The sequence below is a fragment of the Stegostoma tigrinum genome, chromosome 45, assembly GCF_030684315.1.
Source record: "Stegostoma tigrinum isolate sSteTig4 chromosome 45, sSteTig4.hap1, whole genome shotgun sequence".
Lineage (NCBI taxonomy): Eukaryota > Metazoa > Chordata > Chondrichthyes > Orectolobiformes > Stegostomatidae > Stegostoma > Stegostoma tigrinum.
The window spans coordinates 2,186,354-2,210,629 of NC_081398.1; the positions used below are offsets into that span (position 1 = coordinate 2,186,354).

General features: G+C 45.6%; 1 protein-coding gene across 5 annotated transcripts in view; it reads left to right on the plus strand.

Moving 5' to 3' along the window:
- Positions 1-24,276, plus strand: part of LOC125448721 (uncharacterized) — a 50,345-nt gene that overhangs the window by 9,815 nt on the left and 16,254 nt on the right. For 3 of the 5 annotated variants that reach the window (XM_048524199.2, XM_048524203.2, XM_048524202.2), the window contains exons 2-9: positions 4,082-5,482; positions 15,645-16,031; positions 16,600-16,711; positions 17,792-17,939; positions 19,854-19,901; positions 21,236-21,313; positions 22,186-22,323; positions 23,076-23,159. In XM_048524199.2, coding sequence (XP_048380156.1) covers positions 4,195-5,482; positions 15,645-16,031; positions 16,600-16,711; positions 17,792-17,939; positions 19,854-19,901; positions 21,236-21,313; positions 22,186-22,323; positions 23,076-23,159 — 2,283 coding nt within the window. In that variant the 5' untranslated portion in view covers positions 4,082-4,194. Of the gene's footprint in view, positions 1-2,744; positions 2,809-4,081; positions 5,483-15,644; positions 16,032-16,599; positions 16,712-17,791; positions 17,940-19,853; positions 19,902-21,235; positions 21,314-22,185; positions 22,324-23,075; positions 23,160-24,276 lie in introns of all 5 variants that reach the window. The other 2 variants (XM_048524200.2, XM_048524201.2) reach the window with 2 other exon arrangements.

The following is a 24,276-nucleotide window of genomic DNA, read 5'->3' on the forward strand; positions in this document are numbered from 1 at the left end:
CCCATTAGATCAAAGTCCCCATTGCACTTTCAGGTAACTTTCTTCACTGTCCACTACACCACACTTGCTGTAGACCATATGTCTACTGCTCTGCCTTCATCAGTCATCTTTGTTGCTCCTTCAAAAGATTCAATCAAGTTAGTGAGACTCAATTTCTCATGCACAAAGCCACGTTGATTCTCTTTAATCAGTCCTTGCCTTTCCAAATGCATGTAAATCCTGTCCTTCAGAATCCACTCCAACAACTTGCCCACCAATGATGTCAGGCTCACTGATTTACACTTCCCTACTTTTTCTTACTACCTTTTAAAAATAATGGCACCACATCAACCAGCCTCCAGTCTGGCACCTCACCCTTGTCTATCGATGATACAAGTATCTCAACAAGGGGCCCAACAATTTCTTTCCTAGATTCCCACAAAGTTCAGGGAAACACCTGATCAGGTCCCAGGGTTTATCCACCTTTATGTGTTTTAATGATGTGGAGGGACTGGTGTTGGACTGTGGTGTACAAGGTTAAAAATCACATGACACCAGGTCATAGTCCAACAGGTTTATTTGAAGACGCAAGCTTCCGGAGCGCACCTCCCCCACCCCCAAAGTGTCAGTGGGAGAGGTGGCATCAGACACACAGAGTATAAGCAAAAGATCAAAGGGTTGTAGAATTGAAATGCAAATGTGTTGTACAAACCTAAGATGGCTGTTAAATGTTTAATCAGTTAGAAAGGATTAATATGCAATTTCCAGATGATATCTTATGTCTCCATTTTGCCCTCCTGATTTCCCCCAAGTATACTCCTAATGCCCTTTTATTCTGGTTGGTTTGCACGTCGAGCTGTTTCATTAATTTGCGGATGTTTCATTACCCTGTTGGGTAACATCAACAGTGCATCTCTTATGAAGCATTGTATTTAACCATGGATTCATGGTCATCATTAGATTCTTAATGCCAGATATTTTATTGAATTCAAATTCCACCATCTGGCATGGCGGGATTTGAACCTGGGTCCACGATATTATCCGAGTCTCTGGATCAATAGTCCAGTGAAAATACCATTAGGCCATCACCTCCTAATGTTGAGTCCATATTGGGTAAGGAGTCTTTAGCTCTTGTTAGCAGTTAGCATAGGATTGTTGTAGGTTTGTGTGCCACTCTGATGCTCGGCCGTAGGAGTTTTGTGGTCGATTGGGACAATGTCAGGATCCTAGGACAACCCAAACAGAGACAAGTGTGGGAATTCCTGGTTTTCCACCAAGAAGGCCATCAATAAACACAGAATTAGACCCTATATACACACCACTGCAAAGAAAAACCGGAAATGAGGTAATCAACTCCAATGGACCCCAGAGTTTAAATAACAAGCGGGAAAATACAACTACGCTTCATCAGAGGCTGCACTGACAATGTTACCCATCAGGGTAATGAAACATCTGCAAACTAATAACCAGCTCAGTGAGTGAACCAAGCACAGCAACCACAACCGGAGCTGCAAATCTACTCAGGAATATGCCCTTATACTCCTTTGGGTATTCACTTGATCCCAGTTGTCTGTACCCTGATTTGTGATTTTATACAGATTAGGAGTGGGTATACCATTCAGTCCCTCAAATCTACACTGCCTTTTCCTGTGATTGAGGCTGATCTGGTTAGTTCACGCATCTCCAATAAAGTACACTCCCTTGCTTTTCAAGACTCTATCCACCAATGCCTTATAAAGAAATTAAGACTCTGCTTTTGGAGTCATAGAGTCATACAGCACAGAAGCAGATCCTTCGGTCCAACTTGTCCATATCCTAAATTAATCTAGTCCCATTTACCAGCATTTGGCCCATTTCCCTCTAAACCCTTCCTATTCATATACCCATCCAGATGCCTTTTAAATGTAATTGTACCAGCCTCCAGCACATTCCATACATGCCCCATGCTCTGAGTGAAAAAGTTGCCGCTGAGGATCCTTTTGTATCTTGCCCCTCTCTGCTTAAACCTCTGCCCCTCTAGTTTTGGACTCCCCTAACCTGGGGAAAAGGACCTTGACTATTCACCCTGTCCGTGCTCCTCATGATCTTATAAACCTGTATAACGCCACCCCTCAGCCTCCGACACTCCAGGGAAAATAGCCCCAGCCTATCCAGCCTCTCCCCATAGCTCAAACCCTCCAACCCCGGCAACATCCTTGTAAATCTTTTCTGAACCCTTTGAAGTTTCACAACATCCTTCCTGTAGCAAGGAGACCAGAATTGAACTTTTGAGGAAGAGATTTCCAAGGACTCTTCATCTCTGCCTCAAAAGGATAGCTCCTTATTTTTTAAATTGTGACACCTATTTGTGCACTAGAGAACTTGTAGCATTACACTGCAACATGGTACTGAACTGTACGGACAGCAAGGTGCCTGGTTAGAACATTGACCTACATGGAGTTAGTTGATATCAATGAAATGGGTAGAACTGGGCCAGAAAATCTCAACACACGCTCTAGCAAATGAAGTGCTAAATGTTTCACCTTTGTAAGGTAGGAAACACAGCTGTGACAATGTGCATAGCAAGCTGTCAGAAACAGCAATGTGCTGACCAGGTGGTCTGTTTCTGTTGGTGTTGGTCAGGGATCAGTATTGGTCCTGGTCTGGGTTTGTTTCTTGTAAAGTCTATGTAGCGTGTAACTTCAGCAAGAAATCTCAAATGTAGAATAATCTTCAATGGAATTAGCATGAATTCTCACCACAGTTTAATGTTTCTTCCTTTAAAGGCATGACCTCATCGAAGTGCTTGCCGTCTGTTCTGGAGCACTTGTGTGAGAGAGAGAGAGAGAGGTAATTGATAGGAGGGAAGTTATCTTGTAAACATTTTAGTGGCTATCTTGCATTGATTTGGCAGATTGACTTCTTGCTGACTTTGGCATCAATGATGTGGAAGAGGAGATGGAGAGCAACAGCAGCTAAATCTTGTGTGTTTATATAGCTTCCCAGCAAGGATGTTATCAGGCAAAAAATTGACAGTGAGCCACGTGGATTAGGACAGGTGACTGAAAGCTTGCTCAATTGGGGTGGATTTGTCTTAAAGGAGGAAAGTGGTGGATAGAGAGAGTTTAAAACGATAGGAGACATAGCTTAAGGAATGCAGGACTGGCCTGAGATGAGAGAGATTTTCACCCAAAGAGAGTTGTAAAGTGATTGGAATTCCCAGTCTGAGAGAGAGCTGTGGATATTTGGAATTCCCTGTCCCACAGCAAGCTGTGGATTCTTAGTCATTAAGTATATACAAGGTGGAGATAGGTCGAGTTTATGAACCCAGTTACCAGTTGGAAGGATGGATGATGCTGAAGGTCGGCCATGAATTAATTGAAATGGCAGCACAGCCTTGGCATTATGAATGACATAGACTTGTTTGAGTTTTTTTTATGTTCCTTGATCTGGTTTCAAGAGGGACCTTCAGAGCTCAGCATCTGGGCAGTGCCACTAATGATGAAGTGATTGAAAAAGGATGCTCAACCAGGCTCCAATTTGTCTGTGATAAGTTCTCAGGAGTGGGGATGTGGCACAGAGATTGTAAGTTCTGTAGTGCTGAAGGAGGTGGTTACAGAGATAGGTGGTGTTGGCAGGAGAGATACAGTGAGAAGTTGAATGAATGAAGTCCAGAATTGCCTGACAGCTGCAGCTGAACTCTGAAGCAATTAAAGGTTGAAAACTGATCTGAACTTTAGTCTGTCCATTCCTCAGATCAGGATAAAGTGTAGCTTTCTCTATTTGAATGCAGCTGATTTTAATCCAAGGTTACCAGAATGGGTATGGTGTGGGTGAAATTCCTTTTGCTTGTCTGTGTTTAGCAGGCTCTGCTGGGAGGCTAGGAGAATGAATGTGTCAAATGTTAGACAACAAGGTGTAGAGCTGGATGAACACAGCAGGCCAAGCAGCATCTTAGGAGCAGAAAAGCTGACATTTCGGGCCTAGACTTGTTTCAGCTGCAGTTGATATTGCTTGCTGCCACAGGAAGGATGGAGTGAGGCACCAGGAGACCTTTTAGAATTGTGCTGCAAAGTGGGAAAGTATAAAATCTGTACTAAAATCCACAATTTTTCACCTCCAGGTAGCTAGGAAGTATGCGAGATAACGCCCAAGGAGGGAAACACAAGCAGCTGATTGATTCTCGAACATCCCATCCCATTATCCTCCAAGTAAGAGTGACTGCTCAGCAGGGAAATGGAGTTCCAAGGTAGGAGGGAGAAGCCTCCATCGATGGAGGGCTGGTTCCAGGAACACAAGGGATACGCAGCTTCAAATTTGGTAGAGGGGAGGGTACAGAAGGATGGAAGCCCCTCCTCGGCTAATCACAGTACCTGCAACAACCTGTCAAAAAAGAGGAAAGCGGTCTTTGAAGAGTTGTCAGAAAAGGCAGTGACTGACTGGGGGCTGGCACCCGACTGGGAAATGGCGGGGTGCAGCGTTCCCTTTCAGAAGGCCACGGAGTCTTGGGTTAGTTCTAATCAGTCAGACAATAATTGTACCTTCTCCTCCAACAGTGTGGGCTGTGGTCTGTATGCTGTGGCTGGAGGCGCAGACCAACAACGGACCCTGATGAACAGGTGCAGGGTCTCACCAGCCACTAAATCCTGCCGAGGAATGAAGCGGAGGCGGTTTCGGAAGAGGTGGAAGTTGATGCAGGCCTTCCAGATGCTCCTGTATCGCCGGATTTCTCCGCTGACCTTCCACTGGAGGGTCTGGAACTTGTTCAGGAAGAGACGTGTGCCCCGCCTTCACGGGGCCAAGCACAGCCCATCCAGTACTCAGCAGTTGGCGGGTGAGCCATTGGAGAATGCAAGGGATTGGAAAGCCCATCCAGAGTGTCTGGAGACAGGTGAGATGTTCAGCTCCGGGGTGGTTCCTGACTTTGTGCCGGGAATCCTGTGCTCAGAGAGTCACCGGGCCTCCCGTTCGCTGGAAGGCAGCAACAGCAATGTGTGGATGAAGTCTGGCAACAGAAGTCCCAATGTGAGGCTGCAGGGTCTGCCCTCCAGCAATTGTCAATCCTGGCCCAAGGACTTCCGGCTCCCAAACCAAGGGAGCGCCATGGAGAATGCCACCAACTTGGCAGTGGCAGCAACATCCGGTTCTTTCAGGGGCAGCGCTGCAGCTGACTTCTCAGAGAAGCCAAAGGAAGGTTTGGGCATGTTGGCGCAGACCAACAGCCACGCGGTTTCCAGAGCTGGTCGGCCACTGGCTGGCATGGACCATGGAGAAAATACTCACCAAGGAGCAACGTTGCTGGGAAAGCTGTCCCTGGACCGAGACCACCCCTTGTATTCCCGATATGTGGCCCGGCCCAAGGAGGCAGTTCACGTTTGCCGAGACGAAGCCGCTGGGGACATTTTGAGCCACAGCTCGATTAATCTCAGTGCTCAGGAGCAGGCGAGAGGCCATCAGTCCAGCCGGACAAAGTCAGAGGAGACAGACCTCTCTGCTGGTCACTCAACATTCGGTGGCATTGGAGGTAACTGCGGGTTTGTTTTGGAAGAGCTTTGGCAGTTGTTTAAACCTCTTGAATGGTGCACTGAGTACCAGTACGAAGCCCATGAGTTTGTGCCTGAAATTGAAAGTTAGAGAACTTTTGTAGAACGTGCAGCACAGAAATGGGGCATTTGACCTGCTACTGTCTCCCAGTCTGGTCCAGGCACTACCTGAGCCTCTTCCTACACCTGCTCATCTCACCCATTAACAAGTATTTAGATTCTTTTCTCCCTCATGTGCTTACCCAATTTCCCTTCAATAAAAAATGAGACTGAGAGGTGCAAATGATGGAAATCTGAAACAAATTGCTGGGGAAACTCAGAAGTTCTGGCAGAATCTGTGGAGAGAGAAAGCAGAGTTAATGTTAACAAAGTTCTGAGCAAGGGTCACTGGACTTGAAATGTTAACTCTGCTTTCCTCTGATTCTCCACACATGTTGCCAGACCTGCTGAGTGTCTACAGTAATTTCTCTTTTCATTCCCTTAAATGTATTTATGCCATAGGGTGACATAATGGCTCAGTGGTTAGCACTGCTGCCTCGCACTCTCATGTGACAGGCTGTGTGGAATATGCACTTTTTCCCTGTGTCTGCATGGATTTCCTTGCATAGTCCAAAGATGTGCAGATTAGTGTGGATTGCTAAATTGTCCCAGTATTCAGGGAAGGGCAGGGTTGCAGGGATAGGGTGGGGGTATGGGTGGGATTATCTTTGGAGGGTCAGTGCAGATTCAATGGACTAAATGGCTGGCTTCCACATTGTGAAATAATTAACAAAACAATAAATATCCTCAAGTATGCCGTTCTGTGGAATAGATACAATGTGAATAGAGGCCATTCAGCCCATTAGCTGCTCTCTTTCCCTGCCTGCAGACCTTTTCTTTTCAATAGATATTCAGTTTCCTTTTGAAAGGTTCCAGTTGGATCTCCATCCACCCCACTGTCAGGCCATGTACCCCATCTTCCCAAGGATAATCAGGGTTGGACCACAGATACTGCTGTCCTCATATTGTTGCTAGTCCTGTTGTCTTTCACCTAAAATCCCTGTCCTCTGGAGCCTGATCCTTTTGCTGATGGGGTCAGTTTCTCCCTAGCGAGCCTGCCCCAGCCCCCTGCCTAGCAAACCTGCTCGATACCTCTCGTGATTTTGAACAGCTCAATCAAATCACATCTGCACTTTCAGCAGAAGAGTGCCAGATTCTCACCTCATAATTGAAAGGCCTTATCTCTGGAATAGTTCTTGAATTTTTTTTCTATACCTAGACACGTCCTTCCTAAAGTGCAGCACCACCAATAAAAAGGCACAGTACTCCAAATGAGGCAGCGCAAGTGTTTTGTAAACGTCCTCAGTAACCTCCTTCCTTAGTGCATCCATATCTAATTTACAGAACGCCTTATTAACCACTTTCTTAACCTGATCTGCCACTTTCACCAGTCCTGGTATTCATACTTGCAACAATCCTCAATACAATCTCATCAAAGCTCCAATTCATTTGACTGTTCACAACCTCAAATATTTGAAGCCCTCTTAGCCTGCTCCTGTCAGCAGAGCCACTGCCCTTTGTAAGCAGCAGTCAGGATGTATTTGTGTGTGCGTTTTGTATTGTAATTGTAGTCAGTGAGAAACTTTTTCTTTGTGTTTGTATGTTTGATTATATTCTGCACCTGGATGTGACGAAGGTGGGCAGTGGTTTTCTCTGCCTGGTTGGCAAAAAGGTGGGTGCTGGTTGATCGGAAATCTCCATTCCTGGCACCAATCACTTGGGACAATTCAGGCTCCTCCTGTGCAGAGAAATGACCTTGGGTGAAGATACTGTGGTGAATCAGGTCTTGAGCACGGAGGGATAACAAGATGTAGAGCTGGAGGAACACAGCAGGCCAAGCAGCATCAGAGGAGCAGGTAAGCTGATGTTTCGGGTCTGGACCCTTCTTCAGAAAATGAAGAAGGGTTCAGACCCAAAACGTCAGCTTTCCTGCTCCTCTGATGCTGCTTGGCCTGCTGTGTTCACCCAGCTCTACACCTTGTTATCTCAGATTGTTCTGCATTGGCAGTTCCCACTGTCTCTGAATCAAGCATGGATGGAGCTGTGATATGGAAAAGCAGCTGGTTGGGTACTGAGACTGAACAATTGGAGGGTGATGTGGGATAGGGTGGGGGAGGGGGCAAGCGGGAGAACATGGTGTGAATGAGAGGAGAGTGAGGGGAGGAGGGTGATGGTAAAAGGACGATGGGAGGAGGGTTTGTGGGTGGGGGAGAGCAATGGGGTATGGAGGGAAGGTGTGTGGACAGGGGACAGCAGTGGAGGGAGAGTTGTGAATGAAGGGTGATGGGGGGAGGGTGATAGGGAGGGGGTAGAGATTTGGTGAGGATAATGGGAGCAGGATGGGTGGTGGGGGCGCAATGGAAGGAGGTGATATATGGATAGGGGAGGGCTGCCAATGGGGCAGGGGTGTGTGGACGAAGGGAGCTGCCAATAGGGCAGGGGTGTGTGGACGAAGGGAGAGTGATGGAGGGAGGGGATATGGATGGGGTAGGGCAACTGGGGGAAGGGATATTTGGATGAGGGAAGGGTGTTGGAGGGAGGGTGTGTGGCTTGGAGAAGGGGGTGGGAGGGGATGTGGATGGGGCAGGGCAATGGGGTATGAATGGGGGAGAGGGGGCACTGGGGGCCAAATGGATTTTGAAAACAGGGAGGAGGGACTGGCCAGCTCGAGGAGGGAACTGTTTGTGACAGGAATGTTTGACTGAGTTTAACCTGAAAATAACGATGGAGATGGACAAGGCTCACTCAGGGCCTTGTGCACAGAGATAACAATGAACAGGAACCAGAGGACATGACAAACCTTTGAGAATAGCAAAAACTGCAGATGCTGGAGTCAGTCATTTGATACAGTGCAGAATTGGAGGAACACAGCAGGTCAGGCAGCATTGAAGGAGCAGGAGAATCGACGAGGATCCTGGCCTGAAATATCAACTCTCCTGCTCCTCTGATGCTGTCTGACCTGCTGTGTTCCTCCAGCTCTACAGTGTCAATCTTTGAGAATGTTTGAAATCAGTCAGAGAGGCTGTGTCAGGGTTGTTATGTCTATTTTTTTAAAATTTATTTGTGGGATGTTAGCATTGCTGGCTAGGCCAGCATTTATTGCCTGTCCCTAGTTGCCGTTGAGAAGGTGGTGGTGAACAGCTCTCTTGAACTGCTGCAGTTCACCTGCTGTGGGTTGACCCACAATGCCATTAGTGAGGGAATTCCAGCATTTTGACCCAGCGACAGTGAAGGAACGGGGATATGTTTCCAAGTCAGGATGGTGAGTGGCTTGGAGGGGAACTTGCAGGGGGTGTTGTTCCCATGTATCTGCTGCCCTTGTCATTCTAGATGGAAGTGGTCATGGGTTTGGAAGGTGGTGTCTGAGGATCTTTGACTTTCTGCAGTGCATCTTGTTAACAGTAGCAGCAGTGTGTACTGAGCGTCGGTGGTGGAGGGAGTGGATGTTTGTGGATGTGGTGCCAAGCAAACGGGGGCTGCTTTGTCCTGGATGGAGTTGAGCTTCTTACGTCTTGTTGGAACTGCCCCCGTGCAGAGCAAATGGGAAGTATTCCAGCACACTACTGTCTTGCACCTTGTAGATGGTGGACAGGCTTTGGGGAGTCTGGAGGTGAGTTACTCGCTGTAGTATTCCTAGCTTCTGACCTCTTGCAGCCACTATGCTTATGTGTTAAGTCCACTTGAGTTTCTTGTTAATGGTAATGCCCAGGATGTTGATAGTGGGGTACTCAGTGGTAGTACCACTGAATGCAAAGTGCTGGTAGTTAGATTGTCTCATATTTGTGATGGTTATAGCCTGGTATTTGTGTGGCACGAATTTTACTTGCTACTTCTCAGCCCAAGCCTGGATATTGTCCAGATCTTGCATTTGAACATGGTCTGCTTCAGTATCTGAGGAGTCACGCATGGTGCTGAACATTGTGTAATATCGGTAAACATTCTCACTTCTGATGATGAAGGGAAGGTCATTGATGAAGCAGCTGAAGATGATTGAGCCAATGACACTACCCTGAGGAACTCCTGCAGAGATGTCCTGAAGCTGAGATGATTGACCTCTCATAACCATGACCATCTTCTTATGTGTCAGATATGACTCAACCATTGGAGAGTTTGTCCCCTGATACCCATTGATTCCAGTTTTGCTAGGGCTCCTTCATGCCACACTTGGTCAAATGCAGCCTTGATGTCAAGGACTGACACTCTCACCTCACCTCTTTTTGTCCATGTTTGAGCCAAGGCTGTAATGAGGTCAGGAGCTGAGTGGCCCTGGCAGAGCCCGAACTGGGCATCACTGATCAGGTTATTTCCGATCTGTTGCTACTTGATAGCACTGTTGATGACACCTTCCATCACTTTACTGCTGTTTGAGGGTAGACTGATGGGGCAGTAATTGTCCCGCTTGGATTTGTCCTGCTTTTTATGTACAGGACATACTTGGGCAATTTTCCACATTGTTGGGTAGCTACCACTGTTGTAACTGTACTGGAACAGCTTGGGTAGGGGAGCAGCGAGTTCTGGAACACAAGTCTTCAGTACTATTCCCTAAATGTTGTCATGGCCCTGTAGACTTTGTAGAATCCATTGTCTCCAAACATTTCTTGATAGCACGTGAAGTGAATCGAATTGGCTGAAGACTGGTGTCTGTAATGCTGGGGACCAGTGGATCATCCACCGGGCACTTTTGGCTGAAGATTGCTGCGAATGCTTCAGCCTTTCCTTCAGCACTGATGTGCTGGGCTCTTCCATCGTTGAGGGTGAGGATATTTGTGGAGCTTCCTCCTCCAGTGAGTTGTTTAATTGTCCACCACTATTCACCACTGGATGTGGCAGGACTGCAGAGCTTAGATCTGATCCGATTGTTGTGGGATCGCTTAGCTTTGTATGTCACTTGCTGCTTGTGCTGTTTGATGGCTTCAGGTTGACACCTCTTCTTCAGGTATGCCTGGTGTTGCTCCTGGCACACCCTCCTGCATTTTTCCATTGAACCATGGTAGATCCCCTGGCTTAATGGTAATGGTTGAGTGGGGGATATGCTAGGCCATGAGATTACAGATTGTGCTGGAGTACAATTCTGCTGCTTTTGATGACCCACAGCACCTCATGGATGCCCAGTATTGAGCTGCTAGATCTGTGCAAAGTCTGTCCCATATAACATGCTACTCATGCCACACAATACGATGGAGGTTATTCTCAGTGTGAAGGTGGGACTTCATCTCCACAAGGACTGTGCGATGATCACTCTTACCGACACTGTCATGGACAGATGGGTCTGCAGCCGGCAGATTAAGGATGAGGTCAAGTATGATTTTCCCCCGGGTTCCCTCACCTCCTGCCACAGACCCAGTCTAGCAGCTATGTCCTTTAGGACCTAACCAGCTCGATCAGTAGCACTGCGGCCGAGCCACTCTTGATGGTGGACATTGAAATCCCCCACCCAGAGGATGTTTTGTGCCCTTGTCGTCCTCAGTGCTTCCTCCAAGATTTGTTCAACATTGAGGAGTACGGATTCATCAGCTGAGGGAAGAGGTTACGTGGTAATCAGCAGCAGGTTTCTTTGCCCGTGTTTAACCAGACATGGGACTGTGTGTGTGCAGAACAGTGGAAGTGGCTGTCAGCACTGAGCTAAATGTTTCCACAATCAATGGATCAGATCTAAACTCTGCAACCCTGTCACATGTAGTCATGATTGGTAGCGGACAATTAACTCAATGGAAATGAAGTTTCCACAAATATCCCAGTCTTTAATGATGGGGGGGCGCGGCAGCATATCCGTACAAAAGATGAGGCTTGAAGCAATTGTAACAATCTTCATTTTGTTGCAAAGTGCCAAGTGGATCATCATCCCAGCTTCCTTTTGTAGATCCCCAGCTTCCGAGATGCCAATCTTCAACCAATTCAATTCACTCCACTTCACATCTGGCAATAATACTGAAGACTCGTGCTCCAGAGCTAACCACTCCCCTAGCCAAGCTGTTCCAGTACACTGGCATCTACTCAACAATGTGGAAAATTGCCCAGGCGTATCCTGTCCATTAAAACTGGACAAATCCAACCAGACCAATTGATCAGTCTCTTTTGATCATCCTCAGAGTGATAAAAAGGGTAATCAAAGGGCCAGTACTATTGAGCAGCACTAACCCAGCAATAACTGGGTTTGGGCTCTGTTCCTGACCCCATTGCAGCCTTGTTCACATGTCGACATGAGAAGTGAATTCCATTTGAGGGGAGAGTGACTGCTCTTGATGTCAAAGCTCACGTTTGATTGTGTGTGACATTTAAGAACCTCTGGAGTTGATGCGAAAGAGGGTGAGGAGTGGGAAGCTATCTATTGATAGCATACTAGTGAGATAGTAATTGTTATTGGAGATCAGTTACCTCAGCTGTAGGGCATCACTGCATACGTTTCTAGATTCAAGCATCTTCAAATGCTTCTTCAGTGATCTTTCTTCCTTCATAATGTTGAAGGTAGGTATGTTCGCTGGTCACATCAGAATGTTGGACACCATTCATGATTCCTGTGAAGTGAAGAAGCCCTTGTCCAAATGCAACAAGATCTAGATGACATTCAGGCTTTAATATGCAAAAAGTAACATTTATGACACACAAGTGCAGCCTTTTCAAGCATTGTCCTTTGACATTCAATGATGTTACTGTTGCTGAATTACCCCCACCATCAATAACTTCTGGTGGTTGCCGTAGAAATATTGTGGCTAAAATGGCACCTCAGAGGCTGGAAATTCTTCAGTGAATAACTCGCCTCTTGAACCACTAAAGTCTACCACCTACAAAGCACAAGACAGGAGTGTGATGGAATACTCCCTACTTGCTTGGATAAGTGCAGCTCCAACAACATCCAAGAAAACAAGACAAAGCAGCCACTAGATGGAGTGCCAATCAAATGTTTTCACCATTCACCAGTCTCAGCAGTGTACCATATCCAAGGTGCAGCAACTCACTAAGACATCTCTAACAGCATACCCATGATCTCTACCATTTAGAAGGATAAGGGCAGTAGATACATGGGAACACCAGCCCCTGCAAGCTCCCCTCTGAGCACTCACCATCCTGACCTTACCATTCCTTCAGTGTCACTGGGTCAAAATCCTGGAAATTCCTCCTCGAGGGCATTGTAGGTGTCCCTACGCTAAGTGGACTGCAGTGGTTCAAGAAGGCAGCTTGGCATCACCTCAAGGGGCAACTAGAGATGGGCAATAAATGTTGACCCAACCAGCGACACCCGTATCCCATGAGTGAATGAAATAGGCAAACTTGGCAGAGTGCAGGGGAGGGGGTATAGCAGAACAAGAAAGAATTGAGGGATGTTTTACAGCAATGGTCTTCTAATGTTTCCTGCGGTAATGTGGTGCTGATTGCATGTACAAAAGGAGCGATGGTTTACTGTCAAAGGTTATGGTATATAAAGAGGGTTGTCACTTGCCAGGGCAGTAGTCCCAGTACAGTTCAGGTGAAGACCATCCCAACAGTACACCTCCAGGTTTCCCTGATACTGGTGACAGTGGCCCGTCAACCTCCCACACCAATCTCTGACCTACAGATTCACCTCCCTTTGTCTTATTTAGCCCACACCAATTTGTTTGTGCCTCGAGTATTAATCAGAGATTATTACTTTTGAGGCTCTACTTCTTAACTGAGCAATGGTACTGCTTATACTCTGTCAGCAGAACCTCTTTCCTAGGGCATTCTATGCTGCTGCATCTGCATGGAGCTGGTGGAACCTGCCATAAGACCATAAGACTTAGCAGTGGAAGTAAAGCCATTCGGCCCATCGAGTCCACTCTGCAATTTAAATCATAGCTGATGGGCATTTCAACTCCACTTCCGTGCACTCTCTCCGTAGCCCTTGATTCCTTGTGAGATCAAGAATTTATCGATCTCTGCCTTAAAGGCATTTAATATCCTGGCCTCCTCTGCGCTCCGTGGCAATGAATTCCACAGGCATACCACACTCTTGCTGAAGAAATGTCTCCTCATTTCTGTTTTAAATTTACCCCCTCTAATTCTAAGGCTGTGCCTATGGGTCCTAGTCTCCCCATCTAACGGAAACAACTTCACAGCGTCCACCCCTTCTAAGCCATACATTATCTTGTAAGTTTCTATTAGATCTCCCCTCAACCTTTTAAACTCTAATGAATACTGTCCCAGGATCCTTAGCCGTTCATCGTGCGTTAAATCTACCATTCCAGGGATCATCCATGTGAATCTCCGCTGGACACGCTCCAGCGCCAGTATGTCCTTCCTGAGGTGTGGGGCCCAAAATTGGACACAGTATTCTAAATGGGGCCTAACTAGAGCTTTATAAAGTCTCAGAAGCACATCACTGCTTTTATATTCCAACCCTCCTGAGATAAACGACAGCATTACATTCGCTTTCTTAATCATGGACTCTACCTGCAAGTTAACTTTTAGAGAATCCTGGACCAACACTGTCAGATCCCTTTGTACTTCTGCTTTATGAATTTTCTCATCATTTAGAAAGTAGTCCATGCCTGTATTCTTTTTTCCAAAGTGCAAAATTTGCTCACGTTGAATTTCATCAGCCATTTCCTGGACCACTCTCTTCAACTGTCTAAATCTTTCTGCAGCCTCCCCACCTCTTCAGTACTATCTGCCTGTCCACCTATCTTCGTATCATCGCAAACTTCACCAGAATGCCCCCAGTCCCTTCATCCAGATCATTAACATATAAAGTGAACAGCTGCGGCCCCAACACTGAACCCCACAGGACACCACGTGTCACCGGTTGCCATTCCGAAAAATAGCCTTTTACCCCAACTCTCTGCCTTCTGTCAGACAGCCAATCCTCAATCCAAGCCAGTAGCTCACCTCAAACACCATGGGGCCCTCACCATACTCAGCAGCCTCCCGTGAGGCACCTTATCAAAGGCCTTTTGAAAGTCCAGGTAGGTAACATCCACTAGGTTTCCCTGGTCTAACCTACTTGTTACCTCTTCAAAGAATTCTAACAGGTTTGTCAGGCACGACCTCCCCTTACTAAATCCATGCTGACTTGTTCTAATCTGACCCTGCGCTTCCAGGAATTTAGAAATCTCATCCTTGACAATGGATTCTAGAATTTTACCAACAACCGAGGTTAGGCTAATCGGCCTATAATTTTCCATCTTTTGCCCTTTCCATTGTGAGCTCCTCTCCATTCCCAAGAAGATGTTCCAAACCCTAGGCCCATGCAAACACTGTGTCCTTCTGCCCTTCCGCTGTCCATTTACTGTTTAGGTCCACATCTCATGTGGCACCTCCATGCGGCTGTAAGCCTGTCTTGTTTATCTTGGAGATTCTGCTGACCCTCTCTAGTTCAGCTCCCAGCTATGCTAACCATGCATATTGAAGGCAGTTGATTGACAAAAAATGGTCATTGCTAGGCACTGCCATGTCTGTGTAACTGAAAATTTGAAAGTTCAGTGTCTGAGTCTGACTTTTAATCATATTAGCAAATCTTAACAGAACTGACAATGCAAACCAAATATCCAACTGATTTGAGTTTTCATCTTACATAGAATTGTAGAGATGTACAGCACAGAAACAGACCCTTCAGTCCAAACTCTTCCATGCTGACCAGATATCCTAAATTAATCTAGACCCATTTGCCAGCAGTTGGTCCATATCTCTGTAAACCCTTCCTGTTCATACACCCATCCAGATGTGTTTTAAGTGGAGTAATTGTACCAATCTTCCCCACTTCTCCTGGCAGTTTGCCACACCCTCTGCATGAAAAAGTTGCCCCTTTAAGCCCCATTTTAAATCATTTTCATTTCACCATAAACCTATGCATCTGGTTTTGGACTCCCCTATTCTGGAGAAAAGACCTTGACTACTCACTCTATCCATGCCCTTCATAATTTTATAAACTTCTATAAGGTTAGCCCTCAGCCACTGGGCTTAGTGATCTTGTGTCTGTGTCACCTATTCTGTGGGTGATGAACCAGATCTGTTTTACAAAGGACCTTTCCAGATTGTGGGCATTTTCGCCTCTTGTTGCTGACTGTTTAAGCTCCTGTTTCTGAATTAAAATGCCCGGTGCTTAACCTATTACATTCTCTAGTCCGGACATGGTTTGTTTTATTGCAGCTGATCTTGCTCGTTCTGCCCTTTGGGATAATGTTGCAGATATGTTGGGAGTAAACGGTCACCCCCTGAGTGACCCGGATGAAGTGCTCCCCTCGGACAGTGGCGTTGAATGCCAGCGGGTGGTTGGAGAGGACGATGGCATCGTCATCAGTCATGTGTGCAGCATTGGCTCACAGATGGTGGAGCAGCTGTTTGGCAGCGAGGATGACAGCAGAGAGGGCAGCTCGGCAAGTCTTAGCAAGCACAAGTGTGAGTCCGACAGCCAAGCAGGTGCCACTGGAGAATCGGAGACAGACGGAGCTACCACGGGGCAGTGCAAGACCAGCGACCGAGCCAGTGCAAACCATGTGTCAGCAATGAGCAATGAGCACATAGCTTGCATTCATGGTAAGGAACCCATTCCCAGTTGGTCAGAGTATGTGACCTCTCATTGTAGCCTGGCCACCTCCCAATCTGTTAACATTGGCAGCCGCTCCTCGGGGAATTCCAGGGATTGTTTTCAGGATTTGGGAGTACTTTTTTTTTGGGAGTCTGATTCCCTTGTACTGAGGGTTGGGTTGGTGGAAGGGACTTGGGAGAGGGGCACAGGGTTATCATGTCTTCGGTCTTAGTATCCGGTACCCCTACCCCAACCCATGTTTGTTTTCGAAACCAGCCTTGCTGACCCAAGAGGGTTTTATGCTCATTCGTGGTCTGTGCTGATGTGGGTTAATCTCGGACTGAAGTCGGTCATAGTTCCTTTCTCTGGAGTTTATCCAGCTGCTTCATGCTGACTGAGGATAAATTTGGGCTTGACCTTTACTTGGTGGTTAGTGGTCTGCTCATACTCACTGTGTTCAGTTGGCCTGGAAGGGGTGATTTCTTGGAAGCCAAAGATTCTGAGAAATTAAGCTACAGGATTCAATGTTTTATGTGTGGAGCTTCCAAGTACATTGATAGTAACCTTCCTTTTCAGGGCTCCTGGATGAGTATATCCAAACCTATGGCAGTTTGATACCCCTGAACACTGATGATGTGATTGAGAAGCTGCAGGGTGTTTTTGAAGAAGATTTCTCAACTCCACACAGGTACACTCGTGACATTAATTTTACCAGCTTGGAGGTAGATTACTGTCAGGCAGTTTGAAGCTTGACCTTGGGTTAAATGACAGAATGCAGATTTATTGCGGTGACTTTGTTGTTCCCCCATCCCATTTACTTTGGGAGCACTACTCTCCATTTTCTTTCTACTCTTTAACCACACGGCTCCCTTTTTTTTTTGCTGCTTTGTCACTCTTATTCCCCTTTCAGCATCCCAAGATCAGAGGACTGGCTCACTGCTGATTGATTTATTGTTGCCACATGTACCAAGATCCAGTGAAAAGTGTTATTTTGAGTGTTATACTGGCAGATCATACCACTCAAAAGTGCATCAGAGTGCAGAATACAGTGTTGCAGAGAGAGAGAGAGAGAGAGATCAGAATTAATATTTGAGAGCTCTGTTCAAAACTCTGATAACAGTGGGGAAGAAACTGTTCTTGAATCTGTTTGTATGTGTATTCAAACTTCTGTAGTGCCCCACAGAAGAGGATGAAGCAGAGTATAACCAATTAGGAAGGGACTTTGATATGTTCGTTGCCTCCCCGAGGCAGCAGGAAGTATAGACAGTCAGTGGATAGCGTGTTCCTCACAAGTTACAAAGAGGGACCAAAAATAGTAATTTCACTTAACCATGAGTTCTTGCATGGTAAACACACTACCAAAAGTACAGCCTGGGTACCGACAGATCAGCGGAGGTTCTGGGTTTGATTCCCTGTTGGTTGAGTTAGATGCTCTCAGGCAGGCAATACAGTCATCCATGGCTTTTCGGGCACTGGGCTGTTGTCTCTAGAATGGAGATGTGCCCATGAATAGATTGACAGGACCTTTGTGAATGTTGATGAGTACATTGTGGGTCAACACACAGCAGGTGGCCTGCAGCAGTTCAAGAAGGCAGCTCACTACCTGACCTGTGTGAAGGTTGAGCCACTGTCTGACTCCGAGTAAATCAAGGGAGGTTGGCGGTTGCAGGGGTGCGGGGGCAAATTGCCAAGAGTCAGAACTTTTTGGCACTGAGCAGGATTATTTGGTTTGAGTTTTGATTGCAATTTTTCCTGGCTTTGCACACAGAAAGAACCTGATTCAGCACGTGATGCAGTCGTACCACCGAATGATTGGGAATAATGCTGTTCGAAATTTTCGAGTCACATACAAGAGGCATGTGCTCACTATGGATGACCTCTCCACATTGTATGGCCAGAACTGGCTGAATGACCAGGTTACATTTCTTTAGTTGATTATTTAGGATCAGTGGGCTATGACTGTGCATATATTAATACCAGTACGAGGTGGTATTGTGGTATAATGTAAACCCAACGCCTTATGCCAGTTAGAGAGTTTAAATAATGTAGTAAAACCTGGTCTAGATAGTCACAAGTAAAGATGATAGTTGCTTCAAAAAAATGCCATTTATTTCACAAAGTCCCTTCCCCAGTGCATTGTGGGTCAACAGGTGGACTGCAGCAATTCAAGAAGGCAGCTCACCATCACTTTCTCAAGGGCAACACAGACGAGGCAATAAATACTGAGCCCAGCCAGCGATGCCCACATCCCACAAATGAATTTTTTTTAAAAGTTAGGGAAGGCAGTGGAATTTAAGGCAGGGGGAGTCAGCAAAATAAAATGAGGCAATGCCCTGGAGAAATTCGAAAGGCAAGAACTTGGAGCTGACTCCTTGAAGATCAGAAACATGTTGGAAAAGCTCAGCAGGTCTGCAGCATCTGTGGAGAGAAATCAGTTTTAACGTTTTGGGTCAGGTACCCCATCCTCCGAAGATCGGGGTGGTTTCCCACCGTTTTTGGATAAGTTGAAAGCTGAAAGTTAAAGCAGGGAGGTTGGCTAGGAGAGGGCTAACAGCCATGCTTCTGAGTGATGTGACCATGTAATAATAATCTGATGAAGGGGATAGAAGCCGAGATGGAAGAGAGAGTGTTTGGGAAATCAAACACTACAGTGAATCTGTACCTCCTGAAGAAGCATGAATCAAGGCCAGCAGCAGCAGGTAAAGTATTGGCTGCGTTATGGTACTAGCAAGGCGATTATTTAAGTCCTGCTATTGGAAGCAGTTAGAAAGTATAGGAAAGCCTTTAGATGACTGAAAGAGGGGGAGGATTGGATATAAACTACTAATGCTATTATAGGTATTAATATCTTGCTTGCTGATGTTATTATGGACGTAGTGATGATGGTGGTAGGATCACACAATAAAGAACACAAAGGAGCACATTCTATATTTACCTCATAAACGGGCAGGTACCTCTCTCGATCTTTGGCAGAATATGATTGAAAGTGCTTTGTCCCCGTCTAAACAACCATTGGAAGAAAAAATAGCTTTGAATACAGGAACCTGCAGAAAATAGAACTGGGACCCTTTTTTGGGGTGAGGAGGAGGAGAATGAATGGAGCTTTTTTAAAAATTTGTTCATGGGATGTGGGTGTTGCTGGCTGGGCCAGCATTCGTTGTGATCCCGAGATGACTTACAGAAGGTGGCGGTGAGCTGTGTCCTTGAACTGTTGCAGTTCGTGTGGTGTAGGGACACACATACTGTTGCTAGGGAGGGAGTTTCAGGATTTGGGCCCGGTGACATTGAAAGAGCTCAATCTATTTCCTGTGGCTTGTTGGGGAACTTGCAGGGGGTGGTGTTCCCTTGTATCTGTTGCTCTATTCCTTTGTGGTAGTTGGTCACAGGTTTGGAAGGTGCTTTTGATGGAGTTTGGTGAGTTGCGGCCATGCATGAAGTAAATGGTACGCGCTACTGCTACTGTCTTGAGGTGGAGGGAGTGAATGTTGGTGGATGGTTGTCAATCAAGTGGGCTGCTTTGTCCTGGATGGTGTTGAGCTTCTTAAGTGTTGTTGGAGTTGCCCCCATGCAGGACAAGTGGGGAGTATTCCATCACCCTCCTGGCTTGTGCCTTGTAGATGAACAGGTTGTGGGGAGTCAGGAGTTGTTAGTGACTGCAGGATTCCTCCACCTTGACCTGTTCTTGTAGCCACTATATTAATATGACTAGCCTAGTTGAGTTTCTGGTCAATGGTAGGGTGTTGATAGGGGATGTTATTAAAGTAATTGCTGCTGGAGTTCTTGGTGTTAGAGATGAGAAATGAAGTACTCTTCCTTGTTCTGCACTTCAGGTTATGAACATGTATGGAGATCTCGTTATGGACACAGTCCCTGATAAGGTGAGACAGTTCACTCAGTGACCCAAGCTGTCTGAATTGGCGGGGTGTGTGTTAAGTTTAAACACTTGCAACAGTAATATTTCAAATAAAGATAGAAATTGCTGGCAAGTTCCTGCTCTTTACTCTGAAAATCCGAAGCGAGGGAGAATGGAAGAAGAAATTAAGGGAAATTCAGGTTAGTGGATCCTACTTGCAGAGCCCAATCTTGGGAATGCAGATTTCTATTTTCCATTGTTCTGCCTAATCCCAGATAATTCTCAATGAAAAGGTCTACTTTTACAACCAGTTGAAATCATAAAGGTTTACAGCATGGAAACAGGCCCTTTGGCTCAACTTGCCCATGATGCCCAGTTTTCACAATTTAAGCAAGTCCCACTTGTCCGCGTTTGATGCATATCCCTCCATACCTATCCCAACCATGTACCTGTCCAAATATTTCTTAAATGACAAAATTGTACTCGCCTCCACCACTACAGACACATCACCATCTGTGTGAAAACATTGCCTCTGTGTAGACCCTTTTGTATCTCTCCCCCCTCAGCTTAAACCTATGCCCCCTAATTTTAGACTCACCTACTGTAGGGAAGAACTGTTGCCTTACCTATCTTATCTATGCCTCTCATGATGTTATAGACTTCTAGAAGTTCTGTATGAGGTGAATGGGTTTGGAGTGAGAACCAAAATTAAAACATCCCTTTTCATAAACATCATTGGCCATCTTTGCCTCTTGAAACTGCAATGTTATAATCTTCTAATTCCATCTTTTGCCAATCACCATCTTCAGTCTGTGTCTCTGCTTAATGACTGTCCTGCCAGTGGAAACAGCTTCTCCTTGCCTTCTCTATCAATGTCCCTCCTAGTCTTACTTTTGAGCTTTGCTGTTTAAAGGAGAAAAATCCCAACTTTTCTGGTCTGTCCACATAGCCAGAGTCCCTCCTCCCTGGAACCGTTCTGGTTATGTGGATGCTGGAAGTCTGAAATAAGACCCAAAAAATGGTTGGAAAAGCTCAGGTCAGACAGCATCAGTGGAAAGGTCCAAGTTAACATTTCAGGTCTGTGATCTTCTGGTAAATCTCCTGTGCTTCCTTATTCTGAAGCTAAACATCCTGCTATAAAGGTCCATTAGGGAGCAGTGTAGATTAGTCTGGAGGAGAAGTGAAAGAGAAATTTGTTTGGCATACATGTTATACATGAGAAATAGTAGTGAGGATGAGGTGTAGTGAGTGATCGAGTGTGGTGAGTGATCGAGTTTAGTGTGTGGATTTGGTAATGCAGGGAGATCAATCACAAGTGAAGCTGTCTATAAGAATTTCACATCTGTTTTCTATATTCAGGTTCACTTCTTCAACAGCTTTTTTTACGACAAACTGAGAACCAAGGGGTACGATGGCGTGAAGAGATGGACTAAAAATGTAAGATTTCCCACCTAATGTGAGCTTTAGGTTCAGCATCGATTGAAAACAGAGCAAAACTCCCTGTGACCTGACCCTCAGCTGCCAAGCCGGCTGCATGCAAGGCTGACTGGAGGATGAAGCTTCCTTATAACCCATTGTAGTATTCCCTGATATGGATTGGATGGAATATTTTGATTTTTCTCAAACGTCCAAAAGAGTTCCCACTACTCAGATGTGATATCCTGCTTCATTTCATTAACGCCAAGGGAGAAGATGGCATAGTCATGGGATCATAATCCAGAGGCCTGGACAAATGTACTAGGCAAATGAGTTTAAAATCCCACCATTGCAGTTGGTGGAATTTAAATTCAGTTCATTTGAAAGTTTAAAATCAGCAGGGAGTCATTCAGGGAGAGCAGGGATCCATATTGATTGCTGTAAAAAACCCATCTAGTTCCCTAAACGTCCTTTAGGGAAGGACATATGCTCGCCTAACAAGCAATTAAAGATGGGCAGCGAATGCTAGTTTTGTTAAGGACATCCAGACACCATAGAAGAATAAAGAAAATAAAAGTTTTTGTGGCTTTCTTTTCCAGTCTCTTTACTTTGTCTCCTAATCTGAAGCCATTGACTCTTACCTTGCAATCAGAACGTGGAATCAGAAACGTTTTTGATATTGCATTGAAGTGGTCTGCACTTGATAATGACACCAGGCTATTAGCAGGAGCGGGGAATGCTATGGGATAGTTCCAATAATGGCCTTGCCTGTTAACGGCATGTACATTTCCCAGAGGGTCTTACAGGAGAAGAGTTTGGAAATTGTTGATCCTTTTCTAAGGTCTATTCATTTGCCTCTTTATCACAGTATTTATTGTATTTTCTTTTTGTAGGTTGACATCTTTAATAAAGATCTGCTCTTGATTCCCATTCACCTGGAGGTCCACTGGTCACTGATCTCTGTTGACGTGCGTGAGAAGACAATAACGTACTTTGACTCGCAGCGAACCCTGAACAGGAGGTGCCCCAAGGTACAGGGACAAGGAAATGGTTCCTAACATCCAGCTCTGTGAAAGTCAAAACACTCTCTTAGTGTCTCATGTGTGGCAAAGTAAAATTGAATGTTGATGGCTTTATTTTCCCAATATCCACATGGAAAGCAGCAAAAAGGCAAATCCTTGGATGCTGCTGCCGCAAACCCCTCTTCCCCCATTCCTTCCCCATTTTTTTGAAACAAACCAGACGATGACGACTGAGTAGGAGCTTGCAGGCCAGGTCGACTGTGGTCCCTGTCTGGCCAGTACGTTGCAAGAGGACCTGGGCATTTACAATGACAAACCTGTTTTCACTGTACTCTGTCTTGGACCTGTACCCAACAGAGCAATGGACCTGTCCACGTCAATACTATACCTCAATGTTATACAGTGACAGACCTGTCCCTGCTAGTACAGTACCCCAGTGTTATGCAGCGACAGACCTGTACCTGTCAGTACTGCCGCACCCCAGCATTATGCAGTGACAGACCTGCCTCTGCCTGTACTGTACCCCACTGTTATACAGAGACAGACTTCACTCTGCTAGTACTGTACCCCGGTGTTATACAGGGACAGACCTGTCATTGTCAGTACTATATCCCAGTGATATACTGGAAGTGGTACCCAGTTTCTAGCAAGCAGAGTCTAACTATTGGGAAGCTAAGTAGTGATGTGAACTGGTTGAGGTTGATAATAGCAGATCTGAGGCTGATATTTTAAAGCAATCTGAAATTCAGTTTCCCTTTTAGCATATTGGGAAGTACCTCCAGGCGGAAGCCATCAAGAAGAACCGCCAGGACTTCTACGATGACTGGAAAGGATATTTCAAAATGGTGGGTAGCCTGCAGATTCCATGTCATGGATTGTGAGTAGGTAATCTTTGCAATATATGAAGGAAGAGTTAGCTGAAAGATTGTTGACAGAGTACCCAGGAGAACGAAAAAGGAATTTTCAACGATTGTCAAATGAGATGAGACATGTTGGTGTTTTTCATTTCAAAAACAAGTACAGCAGGGGATTAGATACAGAGTAAAGCTGCATTTAAGTGTTGCCCATCAAATTCTCCCAGGACAGCGACAGCACATGGATAGATAAAACACTTCCAAGATGGTTACAGCAGCTTTTAATATGCAATAAAGTCTTAGTTTTTAGCCTGAAAAATCTAGGTGAGGACACAAGATCTTTAATGCTATAAGGTCTCCTTCAAATATCCCTCCTTTCTGTATTTTCCCTGCTTCTTTCTGAAACTGCTCTTTCCTCCTTTAACTGACCATTCTGCAGATGCTGTAAAAGGTAGTTGCTTTACTGCCCAATTGGGATCGGTGTGTGCCAGCAGGATAAAGACACTCATATCATTTGTGCTTTTGGGCTTGGGTGTGGGTTGTTGGAGAGGACCACTTTGTGTCACATTACAAGCTGATCCAGTTCTGAAAGAGAATTCCGCCCCCCCCCCCCCCCCCTTCCAATTTTCTGCAAAGAGTTGCTTGGGACCTGCTAGTATTTATTGGATCTCTCGTCCTTTGGTACCTCTCAACTGAGAGTTGCAGTGAACTGATCTGCTTTCGGTGTCTGGCAGAGAGAGATGATGTAATTACATTTCAAACATGAAAGACTTCAAAGAATTATTGACCTTGTTGAAATGTGGGTAAAGTATATCAGTTTTGTTGATCATTAATTATTTGTAGCATATGACTTGTCAATGAGATGGCCAGCATTTATTGTCCATCTGGAATTGGCCTTAAGGATGAAGTGATGAGCAATCTTTGTAAACTGCTATGGTGTGCATGTAGTGTTGGTACTGCTACCATGCCCTTGGATAAAGAGTTGCAACATTTTCAGCCAGTGACTTGGAAGGAACTGGTGATACATTTCCAACTGACAATCTTTAACCTTGTTGAATCTAGGCTGTAAAAGATCAGACTGTTTCATTTAATGCTGCACTCTCTGATT